This window comes from Cyprinodon tularosa, unplaced genomic scaffold, assembly GCF_016077235.1.
Source record: "Cyprinodon tularosa strain WSP-4 unplaced genomic scaffold, ASM1607723v1 ctg30, whole genome shotgun sequence".
Classification (NCBI taxonomy): domain Eukaryota; kingdom Metazoa; phylum Chordata; class Actinopteri; order Cyprinodontiformes; family Cyprinodontidae; genus Cyprinodon; species Cyprinodon tularosa.
Genome location: NW_024039008.1, coordinates 749,604 through 767,606, shown reverse-complemented (window position 1 = coordinate 767,606; position 18,003 = coordinate 749,604). Strand labels below are relative to the sequence as shown.

The 18,003-nt window shown below is 37.4% G+C and overlaps 1 protein-coding gene across 3 annotated transcripts in view; it reads right to left on the bottom strand.

Moving 5' to 3' along the window:
• The window catches only part of nos1apa (nitric oxide synthase 1 (neuronal) adaptor protein a), a 213,376-nt gene that overhangs the window by 68,863 nt on the left and 126,510 nt on the right, over positions 1-18,003 (bottom strand). For 2 of the 3 annotated variants that reach the window (XM_038291591.1, XM_038291593.1), the window contains one exon: positions 14,664-14,884. In XM_038291591.1, the coding sequence (XP_038147519.1) occupies positions 14,664-14,884 (221 nt within the window). The remainder of the gene's footprint in view (positions 1-14,663; positions 14,885-18,003) is intronic. The other variant, XM_038291592.1, reaches the window with a different exon arrangement.

Genomic DNA, 18,003 nt, shown 5'->3' with positions numbered 1-18,003 from the left:
AATCCCTACCAGTGCACCACTACCAAGCCTGAGAAACTAATTTGATTTCCTTTTTTTCCCAAAAGATTTGTATGTGGATCTGTTAAAAAAGCGTCTGCCCTGTGTGTCTCTGATGAGACTGGATGAATTGTTCTCTAGGTGCAGCATTGGGTAATTCGGTGAGTGCTGTATCGTTCCTGATGGATGCCGGGTCTGCAGGGTCCCCACTTGGGGGTGCTGCGTCGCCGGGCGTCAGACCCCTTGGCTCTCTTGGGACCTCCTTGGGTGTGACCGTCTGCCAGCAGAACACACACGCTCGCTGCCGTGGCCCTGTGGTAGCTTGGCATTATGGCCTCTCGAGTCAAGGTGCTCTAGTCTGCCCTCCTTGCGTCCTAGTGATCTGGGGTACCTTTTGATATGCGGGGGCCAGGATCGCCTCTTTATCAGCCCAGGGCCCTGTAGGGCTAATCTCGAACCACCCACACCTGCTATTGAGCATATTTTACTTCTGAAGAAGTTTGGAAAATCCTTTATACACAAGGGTGTTTATCCATACATACCACGGGAGTTTGGTTGCAGATGTTCACTGATACAGACTATTACTAAATACTAAGCTGCATAATATTGCTGAATTACCAAACGTTTTGACTTCAAGACACATGATATCTAAGGGATACTTGCTGTTCCTGATGCTTTTTAAGTTTAATTAGGTAATCTTTAGTCTTCTTTTTGTTCCTATGGTCTGTGTTCTGTTCCTCTAATCTCATACAAGTGTGGAAGCAGACTTCTAGTTACTGTATATATTCTGTGTCTGATTTTACTGTTATGTTTTATTTTCTCTCTCATGTGCTCTTTCCCGTCTCTATCTCTTTCGAGAGAGAAAGAGATAGAGAAGTTGAAAAATCTTTAACGTTGTTCATGAAGTAAAAGCTTATCTGGGCAGAGAAGCTAACAAAATGTGAAACTTAGCCCTGAAACTGAATAAAAGTCAGCAAAGCACTAAAATTATTCATAATACACCTTTCAGACTCCTATTATCATAAAATTCCCACACAAATATATCCAAATTCATTCCTTGTAAGCCACTGCAATCTTTGTTATCGGATTGTTTATATAGAAAGTGATTCATTAGAAAGAAAGGTAACCAAATATATTTGACAAGGGCCAAAGGAAGTTATTTCTCCACCCACAGCCATGATTACACTAGCTGCTGTCAAACAGCCTGCTTCCTCCCACACACTCAGAAACTCAGACTAGAAGAAAGACTTGTGAGGGTCTGACTTCCCTCAGTGTAGACAGCCTCGGATACAGATTTACAACTTTATCAAGGGCTCTTGAAAAAAATGCGTGCAGGATCATTCTTCAGAGCCTCTGCCAGTAGCTTGATAATATACCACTAACCTTTAAAGTAAATGAATTGGAACAGCAGAACAGAGGAACTTATTTTTAAGTGAGGGGTATATCTGTCACCCTTACTTACTTTCTGGTTTCCCTGACTGAATGAGGGTCCCAAATTTCTTTTAGCCTTTTATCCTTTTCAAGACAAGAAAACATTTTATTTTAGATTTGCTGTAAGTTTTACAATGCATTTGTTTGACTCATAACAATTTTATACAGTTTAATACCGTTAGATAATAATAAAAATCAAAAAATAAGTTTGAAATAAAGACATACCATACCAAGAAATATTTGATGAGTGAAATAAAAATAAAAACATTAATAAACGTGTTCCTAAGAGTCTTATTACCTTTGAATATTACCTGTTGTTTTTCATTTTCACATTTTTCTCCTCTTGTTGTGAATCCAGCTTTTACATTTATAAATGAAAGCAGACATTCTTAAAGGCACACAGCAGACTTTGTGACCTATAGAGTTGAGTCACATGAATTATTCTAAATGATTCCTCAGGCCAATGCTTCACACTATCACAGAGTCGGTATTTCTAAAATACCGACTCTGTGTGTCAAAAGACACACTGTCGTTGGCCAGGTCATGTGACCTGGAAGAACGTATCGCTTTACGGCCACAGGCTCTTATATAGTCATGGAGCTAAGGCTTTTGCTCTATTTTTCCACCTGCTCGATTACTGGTCATGGCTGATGCAAGGAAAAAGTTTAAACCTTTTGAGGAGGTTTAAAAGAGAAAACGTGAAAGGGATCGTGCACTAGGAAAAATGAGTCGATTTTGGAAAGGAGTTTATTCGTTGGCACATATTGAAATAAGAAGCCGGATGTAAAAAAAAATTTCTTTTGTCAACCTTATTATTAGACAGGTAAGTTAACACTTTGCTTCTAGTATACAGTCATATTTCTTTGTTATTATTTACGATGTTTAGTAGAAGCAAAATATGGGCAGTTACAGGTCCAGCGCCCCTAGTGGCTAAAAGTTACACAGTGCCTTTAATCAAGCCAGACTTGTGCTGTTTTTTCGGGGAGTCAGAAAAGGGCGACATTTTTTAAAGAAGATGCAAGGCTTGGTTTAAAAAAAAAGTTTTTTCCCCCTAAAAGTCAAACCAATTACAAACTCTACAAAAACTAAATTATCTGAAAACAAAACTGGGTTTCACCCAAAAGCTTAATACAAAAAAAAAATCTTTACTCAAATGTGGATTTAGGGTGCTGTTATGTAGGTTTCTTTTTTGAACATGTGGATTTATTTAGTTTCTGTTGCTTTGCTTACAGTACCATTTTAATTACTTTCTGCTGTGCCTTAGAGTTGCAAAAATAAAGTGTAGGGTTCTTTCTACCACTGTGATTTGTGATGACTAACCTCTTTAAGCATAATGGTCAGGTCTGATGAAAAGCCTGACCCTCATTGCCTTGAATAAATTCCACATACTGAGAAGGTTATTGCTATAACCAAAATAAATATACTTCAATGTTTGCAGGAACTCATTTTAGTGACGTGAACAAAGTCAGTGAAAATGTTATTTTATAAGGAGATTTAATTCTTCATTACCAAATGAAAACAGATATTCTATTGGATGAACAAATTTTATATGTAATCAGAATAAAGTTGCTTTACTATTCAATTTAAATTCATATAATACTGATTCTCATTATAGGTGTGCTGGTCAATCAAACAAATTTTTTTCTTATCAGGCAAGAGAGACTCTTACTCTGATGTGGACAAAAAAAAAAAAAAAAAAGAAAAAAAAAGGCAGATAGCAGGGCAGGGATTTTCTGAGAAGCCTTCTCATTTCCTTTCCAATTTCAATCTCTAGAGAAGCAACAGGTGGTCGTTTTCTGAAAATGCACACAGTATCATGCCTTAAAGCTGCACAGGTAATATCAGCTTTTCTTCGGCCCCTTAAGGATTTTTCTATTTACAAAACAGCCTTCTTGTTACCTTTAAAATCTTGTACTTATTTACAGGTGATTTTTATTAAGTTATTTTGCAGTCGTTCAGGATAACAAAGGATGCATTTTAGTACATTTTCATTCAATATCTCTCTAGATTCTTGACACTGGAAACCCAAATAAAAAATGCAACTTAAGCATCATAGCACCTGAAAATAAAGCTGAAGATAATCTCAAATGTCAGTAAGCAAATTTAAGTGAATCAGAAAACAGCATCTAGGACACAGTTAGAAGAGTCAGTAATATAAATCTAAAGGTGAGAAACCATAAATAAAAACTTACCGTAATATGTAAAATATAGAATAGACTTATTTCTGTTTAAGCTAAAGTTTTATTTTATTATTATTAAGTTACAACATAACAAAAAGGGTAGGTTAAGTACAATAACAGTATTTTCACCAAAATGAGTCCTTGGCAGTGGGCAGACTATAGCTCTATAAGAACTTTACATGTCTACAGACACAACTAAAACCCCTAAACACAGACATGCGCTCCCACTCAGCAAGAGATTAAGTCTAGTAATTCAAAGGGCTTCAAGACAAAGTTAGTAGCATGCTGATTCCCTTTAATAAAGAGTCAATGAACAGTTTCATAAAACCCTTATGGGTTTGAAGTCTGAAGAGCCAAGGGACTGCTTTTTTATTACCTGCTTGGGTATTGAAAAGATAAGTCTCTGTCTAAGTCTGAAAAGGAAAAAAAAAGCGTCTATTGTGGAGAGTCTCTGCTTCTTTTTTTAATTTAGGAGTAAGAAGAACTAAATAGGTTTCTGCTCTACAGTACAAATAGAGAGGGCATGATGGAAACCTTATCACAAAATACTTTTGCCTTTTTCCATTCATATGTGAATCCACCATCCATTGCAGGGTTCCTTCTGTTGTTACATTAAAGGTGTGTCCCTGACCCTTCAACAACTCCCTCTAACCCTGTATAATTTTTCAAATTTTTTGGGCTATTCTCCCGTTGTGCACAAATGTGTTGAATAGGGTCAGGTTTACAGTATGCATCATATTGCGGCCTGTGTGATGTAGTATACAGGAGGTATCGAGGGGCAATCGTCCTCTCATGACCACCTCCTGATCAGGAATCATAAGGTCTGGAGAAAAATCAAACATGTTTGAAATTCAGTCTGCCTTTATGAGGTGTACGTGGGCAAATCCTGCTAATGAGCTACAAGCTGTTTTTCCAGAACCTTGTGCAGTGCAAATGTGCAAACAAGAGAGTTCTTCCAGATTGACAGTGGCACCTAAAAACCCAAAAGAATACACATATGCCTTTGTTTCGGTTTTCCATCCATCCATCCATCCATCCATCCATCCATCCATCCATCCATCCATCCATCCATCCATCCATCCATCCATCCATCCATCCATCCATCCATCCATCCATCTTCCTCCGCTTATCCGGGGTCGGGTCGCAGGGGCAGCAGCCTAAGAATGGAGGCCCAGACTTCCCTCTCCCCTGCCACTTCTTCTAGCCCCTCAGGAGGAACCCCAAGGCGTTCCCAGGCCAGCCGAGAAACATAGTCTCTCCAGCGTGTCCTGGGTCTTCCCCCCGGTGGGACATGCCCGGAACACCTCACCAGGGAGGCGTCCAGGAGGCATCCTAAACAGATGCCCGAGCCACCTCAACTGGCTCCTCTCAAAGTGGAGGAGCAGCGGCTTTACTCCGAGTCCCTCCCAGATGACCGAGCTTCTCACACTATCTCTAAGGGAGAGCCCAGTCACCCTACGGAGGAAACCCATTTCGGCAGCTTGTATCTGCGATCTCGTTCTTTCGGTCATGACCCAGAGTTCATGACCATAGATGAGGGTAGGAACGTAGATCGACCGGTAAATCAAGAGCTTCGCTTTTTGACTCAGCTCTCTATTCACCATGACGGACCGGTACAGCGCCCACTTCACGGCAGACGCTACACCAATCCGCCTGTCGATCTCCCGCTCCCTTCTTCCCTCATTCGTGAACAAGATCCCGAGATACTTAAACTCCTCCACTTGGGGTTTCTGTTTTATTTATTTAAAAGCTAAAGCAGCAATATGAATTTTCTTAAAGCCAAGCAGGTTCTGACTATTTCAAAAATGCATTTTTCCCCAATCTTATTTCATGTCCTCATTAAGCCCAGCCAACTCTCAGCTGAGAGGCTAACATCTACATCTCCTTAACCAACTCTTTCAGTCATTGACGGGGAGATCGAGGCATTTTTAAACCCACTCTCAGACATTATCTTTACAGAGCAAACTTGGTGTGCCCCGGACCATCTGCTTGGCCTCCGTTCGTTTAAAGAGATGACTAGGTCAGCCAACTTGGAGAAAAGATTCTGTATAATTTATCAGCAATATACAATTAATCATATTAAGACTAAGATATTTGCTATTAATTAAAATCTTGACATTAATTTGTTCTATCATGTAACACCTCTGACTTCTCAACAAGTACAACAACAAATCAAGACAAACACAGAGGTTTATGAGCCTTTGGAGGGGTAATCTTGTTCATTAATCTTGTCAATGTCAGGTCTAAATCCATCAAGGAACACTAATGATGGAATGTGAGGAAAAGACTGGGAAATAGAGCTGTGAGTAGGGGGGCTGTCTGCCTGTAGCGCTGCACTCATAGATCACAGAGCTTGTACTTGCCTGAAAGTGGGCCAGAGGCAAAAACCTTTCTATAGTTTTTGTTATAGAGCTTTACCTTAAATGCAAGCACACCTACCTTCAGCTTTCTCAGTTACATCAAAGGAAAACATTGGCTTTCGATCGAAAACCATTGCTATTCCATAAACGTTTCCTAAGCCTTGAGCAACAACTTGGTCCTTAAGGCTGATTTATACTTTGAAACTAGGTCATCTGCGTACGGGTCGCGGTGAACACGGAGACGTCCCCGCCCCCTCGCAGACACTCTGCTGCACCTCTCCAAAATTTTAGGTGACCGCAGACATCGTAGCAGACAGGAGGATTTTGATTGATCAATCTATATCCACTCTACACTATGCGTATCTCCTGTTTGGTGCCTTACCGGCTTGTTTTGTTTGTATAACCAGCCTTTTAATCTATATGACACCAAGGCAGAGGTGAAATAAGCCCACATCAGCATAGACACTCCTATCATTAACCAATTTTGTATCAACTCTGTTATTTCATCTACACACATAACAAGGTTTGGTTCTATTTCCATAGTTCAATTAGACAGTACTTTTTTAAAATAAAAATTAACCTACAAATCAGTTACTGGAGATAATTTTTTTTAATTAATGGGGTCATAAAATGATTATATAGGGTATTTGGTGCTGGTCCTTTAGGTCTCTGAATAGGGTGTGTAACATTGGTTGGGCTGAAAATGGCATATTTGCTGTTCTATGAGCCCTAATGCAAACCTAGTTATAAGCCTCAGAATGAAGCGACAGGTTTTCTTTCTTTTATGGCATGCTCATGAATATTTAGATGAGCTGTGCGCTGATTGTTTGGTTTACAACGAGTGATGCTGCTGAGCAAAGGAGCATCATAGCAACAAGCAGTCACTCACTGAAGCCTTAAATTCTTGATATGGTAGGGTGACCAGACGTCCTCTTTTTCCCGGACATGACCTACTTTTCATACCTAAAAAAAAGTCTGGGGAGAAATTTCAAAATCATCTGGGATTTTTGTGAGCATCAAAACTTTGCAGCAATTTTCTGATAGACAAAAATAATCCATGCCTGTTGAGTCTTCGGATCCTTGGCACGACTGTAAAAATATTCCCCTTTCTCCATGCAGCCTTGAACACTGCATTTACGATAGTGAACCAGTGGGCTGGTCTGTATGTCAATTTCGGGGCGTGACAAAAGTACAGGCCAGAACCCAATAAGGCAACATCCCTGAATTGACGTCAACATGAGGCTTCTTTTGAATTCGCCCGTTTTATGGTGGTAGTTTAGAATTGTGGGATTTGTAGAGAAAGGTGACGATGGGGCTTTGACTTCTCTGTACGTTCAGTTCACCCACTGAACTATCGTTATTCATCTATGACAATGTGAACTCGATTTTGCATTCTATGACCCCTTTATGCCTAATTCCAACTAATCAAGATACTTCTGCAATCATTGTCAAATTTTATATCACGTAAAGTAATACAATAATAATATACAGTAAAGTCACAAGTTGTGCTCTTAGGACTTTTTACCTCTAATATTTAATTTATACATTCAAAGCTTGGTACAAAGGCCATCAGATATTCTGTCCCTGGTATCCTTGAACTTAATCATCTAATCACCCTTAGAGCAGTTATAAAGAACTTGATGTTTTGGTCAATTTTTGCTCCACACAATGGACAAATGCTGTATTGTTTGGCCTGAAGGGAGACAGCATTTCCCATGAGGAACAGCGCACAGTGTGGTAAAATCCTGATCTCCCGGTCGCCTCCAGTTGGATTGAACTTTCTTTCTATTTCAACAAAATGAATATACAGTAAATAATATAATCTCACTGGAGAGTGAGCTGAATGAGAAATTATTGCATTGAAATGTTCACATGTAGGTAAAAGTGATAAAATGTGATGGTATTTTGCAGCATTCTGAAGATACTGAGTTTTGCAACATGTGAGTGATATTAGTAAGTATCTATTGTAAATATGTAGTGGATAATCCCTATTATTAAATGGCTTGAAAGAATTTCCAAAACCTATTCTTATAAAAACTGTGTTTGGGACAGAATATCTCAACCAGGTCATCCTTTAGATGATCTAGAATGTGTCAGCTTTCAAATGGTGTATCACACATGGAATTTGGGCTTACAGTTCCTCAATTATTTGCTTTTCCATTTGAATGAGCAAAATAGGCGAGGATTACCCAAAATTGGCTGGGTTTAAGAGGTTAAACTAAAGCGGAATTGGGAAGTTCCTTACCACTGTGTTTAGCTGTAATGTCGAGAGATTGATAGAGCTTCATGAAATTTTATTTTTGTTAGCATGTCAGGGATAAATAATATCATAGCTTCTGTTTTAACATCAGGCCGGCATATTGTGTCATGAGCTGGTTCTCTTTGCCTGCATAGTGTTCACTTCTCATTAAGGCATTCAATAAGTATGTCTTGCATACCAGAAAAAGTGAAATGTGTAATGCATCGCTAAGCTTTGACTTTTTACATTCCAGTTTGTTTTGCAGTAATACTGTTCCTGAGCCTAAAGGTGAGCCCATTGAAAAAAAATAAAACACCTTGACTCAATCTATGGACGCAAAGTGAAAGGTAGGATTGATGTGCGCTGTCTAAGTCTCCTGGGACTGTCTGAACGTGGGCCACTGAGGGATTTGTCAGTCTAATGGAAGCTGACAGGAAGAGAATGAACTTTAACACTCACAGACTGCTTTCCCTTTCATGAGCTTCCAGAGAGCCCCTGCAGTGAATCGAATCCCTCTCCTCACCACTGAAAATGCATATAAATGGCTGCTAATGCAAAGACACAGCAGCCCTGCAAGCACACCCACATCTTATTCACAGATACATTCCTTCACTTGCCATGGCTTACCTTTTACCATTTAATCTATCAAGGTGAGAACGTTTTGAAAGAAAAAGCTGAAAACCAACATATGGTGAATATACTCAGGTGAGATAAAATGTCACATACAGACTCATGATTCAATCAGTGACCTGATAGCTGAGGTCAGTGTCGAAGGCTTGTTTCAGAGATTTCACGGCACGTTGCTTTTAATCTAGAGAGTAATGTAAAGCTCCCATAAAGGTAGAATTATTGATATTGAAAGACTGTTAAACAACTCAAGTGCTTGGTTTTGCGGCAGAGCTGGGACTCAAGACAGGTCATGAAGCTGTGGGCAACCTCAAGCCTTAATAAAAGTGCATACAAGTATAAAACTGACTAAAACATTTAGAAAAAAAATCTACATTACATGAAAACACATAAAAGTAAGTAAATTAAAATTCTAGAAAATAAATAACAGTTTAATCATCTGAATGGTGTTTAATTCGTAACCTGATTAATGTGTTCTTTGCCTAGGCTGTCTATTTAAGTGGACAATAATGCATTTGTTGTGTTTTTGCCACAGTATTTCAGTTTTTGGATCATGATTCATTGGTGTTCTGTGAGATATTAAGCTTGGGGCTTTGTATTCTAATTACTGCTCAGAAATAGTTAAAAATGAAAAATGCTGATCTAAATTCTCTCAATAGATAACATTAGAATGTACATACATGTACATAATTAAATAACTGATTTAAAAGTGTATATTATATTTTACATATACATAAAGATAGTCCAGTCCAAACCCAAGGCTATTTTTTCCTGGCAGAGTAACATTGATTCCTTTAAAAGTTTCCTTGTTTGTTGTAGTTTTCTGGCCTATTTTTAGGGTAAACATGCTTTTTGTAAACCATAGACTCTTGGCTTGACTTTACAGTCTGGGTGGAGTTTACAGACAGAGTTGGCAGACTTAGTCCAGTGTTTCACACTTGACTATGTTCTGTTTGGTTTGCCATTCATTAGAACAAACTTGACCTGAATTTCTCACGGAGTTCCACACAGTTCATTAGCGTAGATGGCGGAGGGATCAGCTTGTTCAGCTCAGCTCTTTCTGCCCTTTCTCAGGGTGGAGGAGGGTCTCATTACATGTTGGTAAAAAGACAAAAAGTTAATTGTTCTCCTTGGGAACATTTACGCATTAACCAAGGTAGTTTTTCCTTTTCCTTTACCAATATTTCTGCAAGATGTGTGTGTCAAGGGAAGTCATTTTTATGTCATCAACAGACCTACTGTAGGGCATTCAAGGCATGCCATTACTGTTCTATATGCATCAAAATTTTGTTATGCATCTAGCTATTTTCATCAATACATTTTATTGCCTTAGAAAAACAACTAATGCTTCACAAAAGTGCGGCCTTACAACGCAAGACTTACAAAACACAATGAAAAAAAAAATTCAGGGATGGAGGAGTTTTGGTGTATGTGTTCTCTCAACCACAGGCAGGCCCATCACACTGCTCACTCAGAACATCTAGCTGTCAAACTGGATATCTCACTACTGAAGGATCTGTGATCAGGTTAGAGTCCTGCACCACACTGAGGTTGGGTATCAACTTTAAGCTACATGTAGAAACAAAAGATGTATTATTTTACAGGTACAGGCGCAGGTATAAATAAATAAGCAATTGTGCGGGTAAGTAGAAGAAAAAGTAACTGGATGAAGGAAAGTTATTTTTCATATCTTATTAATAATCAACTCTGTCTCTTACTGAGCAAATTTATATAAGGATGACCAGATAACGGCTATTTTTTAATAATACAAGCTGAAGACACCAAAGAACGCTTGTTTTTGGTGTGATAGAAAGATCATGCGAAAGGTGCCTGAACCTAGCACCAATAGTGTGTAACCTTCTTGCTATCCTGGCATCAAGTGCAGCTAGCTGAACAGACTTTATCTACAGGTACTGAGATTAGGTCAGCAAGTACTGATTATTTTGCAAATCAATCTGTCGATTATATTTTTATTAATTGATTAATAATCAATAGCAAAATGTTAAAAAAAGAAGACTTTTTGTGAAATTAAACCAGGTGAAACTAAAACTATTCCACTTGAGGAGTTCTGGATAGAGCATATTGACAGACAAGCAAGATTTTTATCTTAAATACAAAATATTAATGTATTTTTTTCACAATCTTGGTATAATTACTGCTCTAAGTGGGTCACTCCACCAGCTAAAGGAATGTTTTTGAGTCTCTATACTCATTTTAACAATTAATCGATTACTAAATCAGTTGATGATTATTTCAATAATTGATTAATCAATATTAATCCGATAAATTGATGCAGCCCTAATTGAGATCAATGAAAGGAGAAGCATATTAATGCAGAACTGACAACATTCTTTTTTTGTGCAGCAAACTTAATAGCAAGGACCCATCAATGAGTAAACATCACAAGTAATAAAATAAACAGACACTGAAATAAGTTCATTTGAGCTCTGACGTCATTTTGGATAACGAGGCAAATGCTACTGAAATAGTTTGGTCTTGCACTGTTTTAATTCATTGTAAAATCAAACGGTTGTTTCAAGCGGGTCTTATTTTGATTGACTTTTTGTCTGCATGCCAGTGTGTGTGTTGTACATGTCAGAGAAAGAAAAGCCCCTATGGAATTCTGTTAGTTTACCTTTGATCATTGGGAGTGCAGTGCGCAACGGTGTGACAGAATCAGGCAAGTGTTTGCGCTTCTACTGTTAAAAAAGTACCAGCAAAGTAGAATATTGAGCAGAAATTGGCATAAACTCTAGCAGTGTGAACCTGCCCTTAGTAGCATAGAATAGTGAAACATATTCGACACACACTGCTGTCCTCCCACTCTAGCCTTAATCAAAAACACAAATCCCCTCTGCTAAACTACAGTAGTAAACAAACTGAGTAAACAAAGTTACTATGCTGCTCTGCCAGCTGAACCACACAGTTGTGCTTTTAAACCTCCCAACAGTGTCTAACATATTTCCCTAGTTTTAAATATATGCTTGTGAAGAGTTCCCAAAGGCCTGAGAGCAGACAGTCTGACGGAGCTGTATCAAATCTCTTACACCATGAGGCCACACAAACACAAACATATGCACTGGATTACTTTTCTTGGCTCAGATGCCAACACACTGCAGACAGCTGCTGAAAAGTGAGAGCTATTTCTGCAGACCTGCCACACGCAAACACAGAGATGGTTTAAAAAAGGAATCCACTGTAGTTTATTACAGCCACAAAATGTCTTATCACCAATCAATGTAGGAATCTGTGAATAGAGTTCCTTTCCCCTTACATCAGAAACTGATTAAGGCTAATAATTCAACTGATGGGTGTGTTGTGGGAAATGTAAAAAATTATTCTACTTTAAAACTTTAAACATTTGTTGGATGTAACATAGGGTTCACTATAATGCAACTCGACCCTTTGTTTTGTTTTGTTTTTAATTAAGACATTTCAAAAATGGAGCTGGAATCATATTTTTGCCGAAATGTGTCTTACCATCAGAATTCATACTGGCCTATGCCTAGTGAGACCAAATACTCTTAAGCAACATATGGTATATCTGCTTTTAAAAATACTAATCATTGGTACAAAAAGATTATGTAAATTGGGGTATACATTTTTTCTTTAAAAAAAAATCCTTTTCCAAGGCAAAAAGTTCTGCCTTAGAAAAATCCATATAAATGAAAATGATGTTTTTTTAAATCAAGAACATTGAATTGCAGATTATGGAATAAGTTGATTGTTTAAAAGCAAAAATTACATACTTAGGTTTAAATGTATAGATGCATCCGCTCTAATTTCTGAATTAATATCCCATATCCTCAAACCTGTATTTTTTCTGCCATAAACAACTTTGAGTCATGATTCTGCTGAACTACTTTTTATTTCAGAACTAGCTAGTTATTTCAAGAGGTTAGTATCCTGGGATACTATCCACATAATTCAAATTTGGTTGAAGTTTTAGGTTTGATAAAAAATATTCCTGTGTCTTAATGTCAGTTATTATCATTTTGTTTGTAGCATTTTTGCCTTTTAAAAAGCTTGTTTATTTAGTTTGAATGGTGATGCATTTCAAGGAAAACTAATTTGTGGTTTAAGTAGAAGAATTTAGTATGTGGGTTAGGAAACTTGCCAGATCCTTTGTGCCAGAAATAAACAATTTCAAGCACTGCTGAAATATACAGCTCCAAGAATGGACAGAGCGTATGAGTTCTGGAGAAAAGCCTTAGGGTGAGACGAGAAACAACCAAAACAATAAATGGTATTTTAGGTTCCAAGAAGAGGCTTTTAAAGCTAATCATGTGGTATTATGGCATGGGGATGTTTTATTATGAAAAGCAGGAGAAATGACGAGGAAGAGAGACTGCATCCTCTTCATCAGTTTTTGACTAAAATAAGTTTAAAAGGTTGTCTTTGACAATATAACCAACCATTAGCAGGGAAGAATGTTCCAGCACAGATGTATAATTCTAGATCTATGAATATCAGAAGAAACCTGCAGTAACTTCAGACTTCAGAACTGAATTTATTTTCTAATAATTAAAGTTGTAAAGTTTGCTGCATAACCTTTGTCAACCCAAATTCAATAACTACCAACTACCAACCATGTTGTAAGGGGCAACAAAACAGTCTTTAGGCTATTTCCTATAGTTGTAGGTGAGTTATGGTTCCTACTGTATGTTATCCTCACAAATCTGGGGGAGTATGAAAGAAAAAAAAAATGTAATCTTTTATTGCAAGATGTTGCGACATCTTGTGAAGTGTGCCTACCAGTATGGTTTTGTATTCACCTGTTCTTGCTCCTGTGTTACAAATGTATGTGTGTTGGGTCAGCATTTGGCCGGGAGTAATTCAAAGAGGACAAGATGAAGAAGCAGAAATGACAATGTTGTAATAATAAAAAACAAATAATTCCATTTGTTTAATAAAAGCATAATGTATAGAGCCATTTTATACCTGAAAGGTAACCTTTAAATAGCAGCTATTGTGATTTATGGTATGATTAGAAGTTTAAAAGGGATGCAATATTAACTTGCTCGGGGGTGAGTTCAACGTAACAACAGTGGAAACACTGCACCATGAACAAAGACTTTAAAAAGCCTAGCACTAAGTAAAAAGGTGACTTACAAAATCCATCTTCAATTTCTTACTCAGGAAATTGCCTCTGCCCCATTAGTTCACTTTATATGACTGATTGCACTAAGGATCATTTCCACTAGTGTGCAACAATCTGGGATGCTGTTTCTTACAGCAGCCTTCTAAAGTAACATGTTCCTATCAAGTTTTCAGTCTCACATCTGTCAAAGTGACAGTAGAAATTTTCCTATAACAGGTCATATATAAAAAAAATGTGAAGACTGGTTATGAGCTTTAAAGTTTAGAGTCAGCCTGACCTGACATGATTGAACAATGATTTCAGTACAATGCTGCTAACAGATTCTTGCTCCAGATGCATCGTCACCTGTTAGGGTTATTGTTGTAAAGGCTGCAGCTCATTTACTGGACTTGAAATCCAAGAATTTTCTAACTGATTATTTAAGATGTGTGATCTGACAGAAAGAAAAAGCCAGAAAAGAAAAAAAAAATTCAGATAATCAAAAAAGAGTCAAGGATTTTAAAATCAAATTATAACCATTGGTCACTAGAGTTTGCTTCCAGAGTAGATACTCTAAACTATTGGAAATGTAATCAAATTTAATTCCCTACCAGTCTTGTTACAAAAAAACCCCAAAATCTATCTTTCATTTCCATTTTATAGAAAATGAGGCCCCCAATGCATACTGTGTGTTTACCCCAAAGCACACAGTCTTTCATATCATTTTACATTTTTTAGGTGCTACTTACCTTATTTTCAGATTCATTTAGGTCTGTTGTCTTCGAAGTTGCGTCAAGATCGGTCACTCCTCTGTTAAGGTTTAAGTCCTCGCCCGTTGGCACCTGCACCACGTCTTCAGCGTCAATGTCCGTCTCCTCAGCAACGATCGCTGGCTTCTTTTCTGGGCCTGTTAACTCCCGGGCTGGGCCGAATAAAGTACACACACATACAGGTGGATGAGCACGCACACCTGCATACATACATGAAGGCATGATTATGTGTACACACAAGCACGCATGGGTAGACACACATAAATACCAGTGAGAAACATTATTAGTGTTTACACAAAAGCATCTTTTATTTGACTGAAATGATAGAGTGCCAATTTATATTTTGAAAAATGTTATTAAAGATGTATGGGGTTGTAAGCCTGTTAATTAAAACAAATGTTTTAAGTGTTGTTGTTTTGTTTTAACCAGATTATCTCAGAGGTGGCCATGCATTTATCCACAACAGAAATATAATTCTTTAAAAGCAACTTTTTCAATGACATCTATCTACAGAACCCTTCCTGACCAGTTGCTAGAACAAAAATAGTAAAATCTGATACCTTCTGCCTGCAAGATGTCACTTCTTAACAGATCAAAGTGGAGTTTGATGACCCTGACCAGGAAAGTTTGATCTCCCTTAATAACCAGATTTTTTCCATTCCCAGACCTATTACAGTGGCTCGGGGTTGTTTGTAGGTTTTCGTTGTACAAGATCATCTGTTTTAGGCAAATTTGCATAATGGTCATCTTACAGTCAGTAGATCTGAGTTTGTTTTGGTCAAATTCGGCTTAAAACCAAGATTGCATTTGCAATTGAAGTGTTGAATGTTTGTTTTGCTTTTAAAGTTACATCTTACAAAACCATCACCTTTGTAGATTGCTCAACAATTACAGACATTTTCTTTAACATTCTGCTAATTCCAAAGATTTTGCAAAAATAAAGAAAAGAACACCAGCTCAAATTACAATATGAACTCTTAGACAAGATGAAAAAAGAAAACAAACTACATTTCTTTCTGAAATTACTGTTTTGTTTTTGAAAAATCCAGCTAAACAACAAAATAAAAAATTGTTCAAAATAGCTTTTTTTTTTATTAGCTGAAACACTAACAGGGTATGAATTTAGCTCACTCATCCTACTTTATTTCTATCCCCAGCAGTAAAAACTCCCACCATTTTCTCCCATCTCCTCTCCCACTGATCCTCTACTTCCTTTTAAGAACAGCTCTAGTCATCCCCTCTACTTAAACCTAATTTCCAACAATTTGACAAGGAGCTTCAGACTTCCCACAAAATCCTCTTGATAACCTGCTCCCAGCTACACTCGTCTTTTTCCCATTTCCTGAACCCTCACCTCTAGTCCGCTATCAGAGTTGCCTTCTCTTCTCTGACTCTGACACGGTGACCCTCGGTTATGTTCAGATTTTTATGTAAAGCTAACTCACTGACTGATAATATGTTTGAGCTGATATTTTATAAACTATTACTAGAGTATAAGGCGCCAATACAAGGTTAATATTTTTCTTTCATACTCATTTTTGTTCAAATACAATAAATCTAGTTCATTTAAGTTAAATGTAAAAGTAAAGAGGAGGATAAAGGAGCTTGAAGTTAAAAAGGGGGAGTTAAAAAAAGTTAAAACCCCCCAAACCTTGTTAAAAGATACAGATTTCAGTGCAATGCCTAGTTTAAAGTAGGGCTGGACAATATCAATCTATCACAATATATTGTAACAAATCTTTTTTTTACAGTAACTGATATAATTTTTAAACACATTTCTGATATTTTGATTGATATGCATTACATCCTGTTAGTATTTGTCACTAACTGACCTTCTTGGTGCAGCTGATTCAGAAAGAGGGGCAACACATTGGCAACATTAGTGACCTACTGTGCACCATAGACAAAGAGGGCCTGTGGCTGCAGCCAGGCTGCGTTCAGCTGTAGGCCAAGTCCGAGTGTGCTAAGTTTTAGCTACAAAATGAGCACCCATTATAAGGTTTCTAAATGTCCCATTTTGGACCACTTCAACCTAGCAAACGTCTTTAAATTCAGAGCTTGATGAATTAGAAAAAGAGTGGGGGTAGACTGTGTAGAAGGCGTGATGCTTATAAGCAACATATCAATGTGCTTCTTCAAGAGCTGAGTGAAGCTTGCAGCATGTACATAACAGCTGGCATACAATAGAAAGCAGAAAGTCAGCCATCCTGTGATATTATGGGTTGTGTAAATTGATTTATTTAGTTTTGATTGAGCTGATCTTTGCTGTCACGTCAGGATGCATTACTAGTGTTGTCAACATTCGCTGTGCCAGGGTAGCGGAGAGAGAGAGAAAGTGGGCAGAGATCTTAACAGGAGGATAAAAAAGATAGGTAAATAAAAAAACTTGTTTTAAAAGCTACCAACAGCATAACAGCGGTTTAACTACTTAAAGTTTAAGAACTGCCTGCTGGTCTTTATCTGGCATTTTCTTAGTTAGTTATGAGTTGTTTTTTCTATTTTATTATATAGACTTGTTATTATAGAAATGTGTGCTTGTCTTCTTGTACACATTAAAGAATAAAAAAGGAGGCAATAAAAGAGAAACTGTAAAAAATGCAATAACCAGTGGACGGAGAAATATGAGGAGGGAGAGAACTACCTGCTTAAATGTGTATTTTGTTCAACTTAGAGCTCAAATTAGAAATGGTTTGGATTTATTTTTTTTAAACAATAATTACAATTAAAATGATGAAATACTTCAATTGTCCCCCCCCCCCCAGGTTTGTACAGGAAACTGCTGGGGGCTTTCTTGGCAGATTTTCAGAGGGTTTCTTAAATAATTCATATCGAAACTGGAATTATAATAAGTGACTGAAATTAAGGAACGTATTGTAATAAGCTTTGGCCATAATTTAGAGGGTTTCTATGTATAAGCTCTGTTATCAGTATCATTGAACATAAGTAGCACTAAAATTTCTAGGTTGTGGCTGTCACAACAAACATTGCATATGTGCAGCATTTCCATATTTTTTTCTAAACATCTACTGACTGCTGGGTGTCCTTGTAGATTTCTTCCTAAAATACCTAAAGCATTGGTAACTGTTCATTATATTTGTTCATCAGAAATGTAACCAAACACATTGTTGCACCAGGTTTAAAATTCCACATTTATAAATCAACCAATCAATTGATGTACTTGTCTTCCTGGTGTTTATTTTAATATGGCTAATTAAAACCATATGAATTCTTAATGAGCTTTAGTGAATTGTAGGACACACGTTTGCAGATATGAATAAATGTCGACCTATAGTGACGATTGAAAAGTCTGCATTATGTT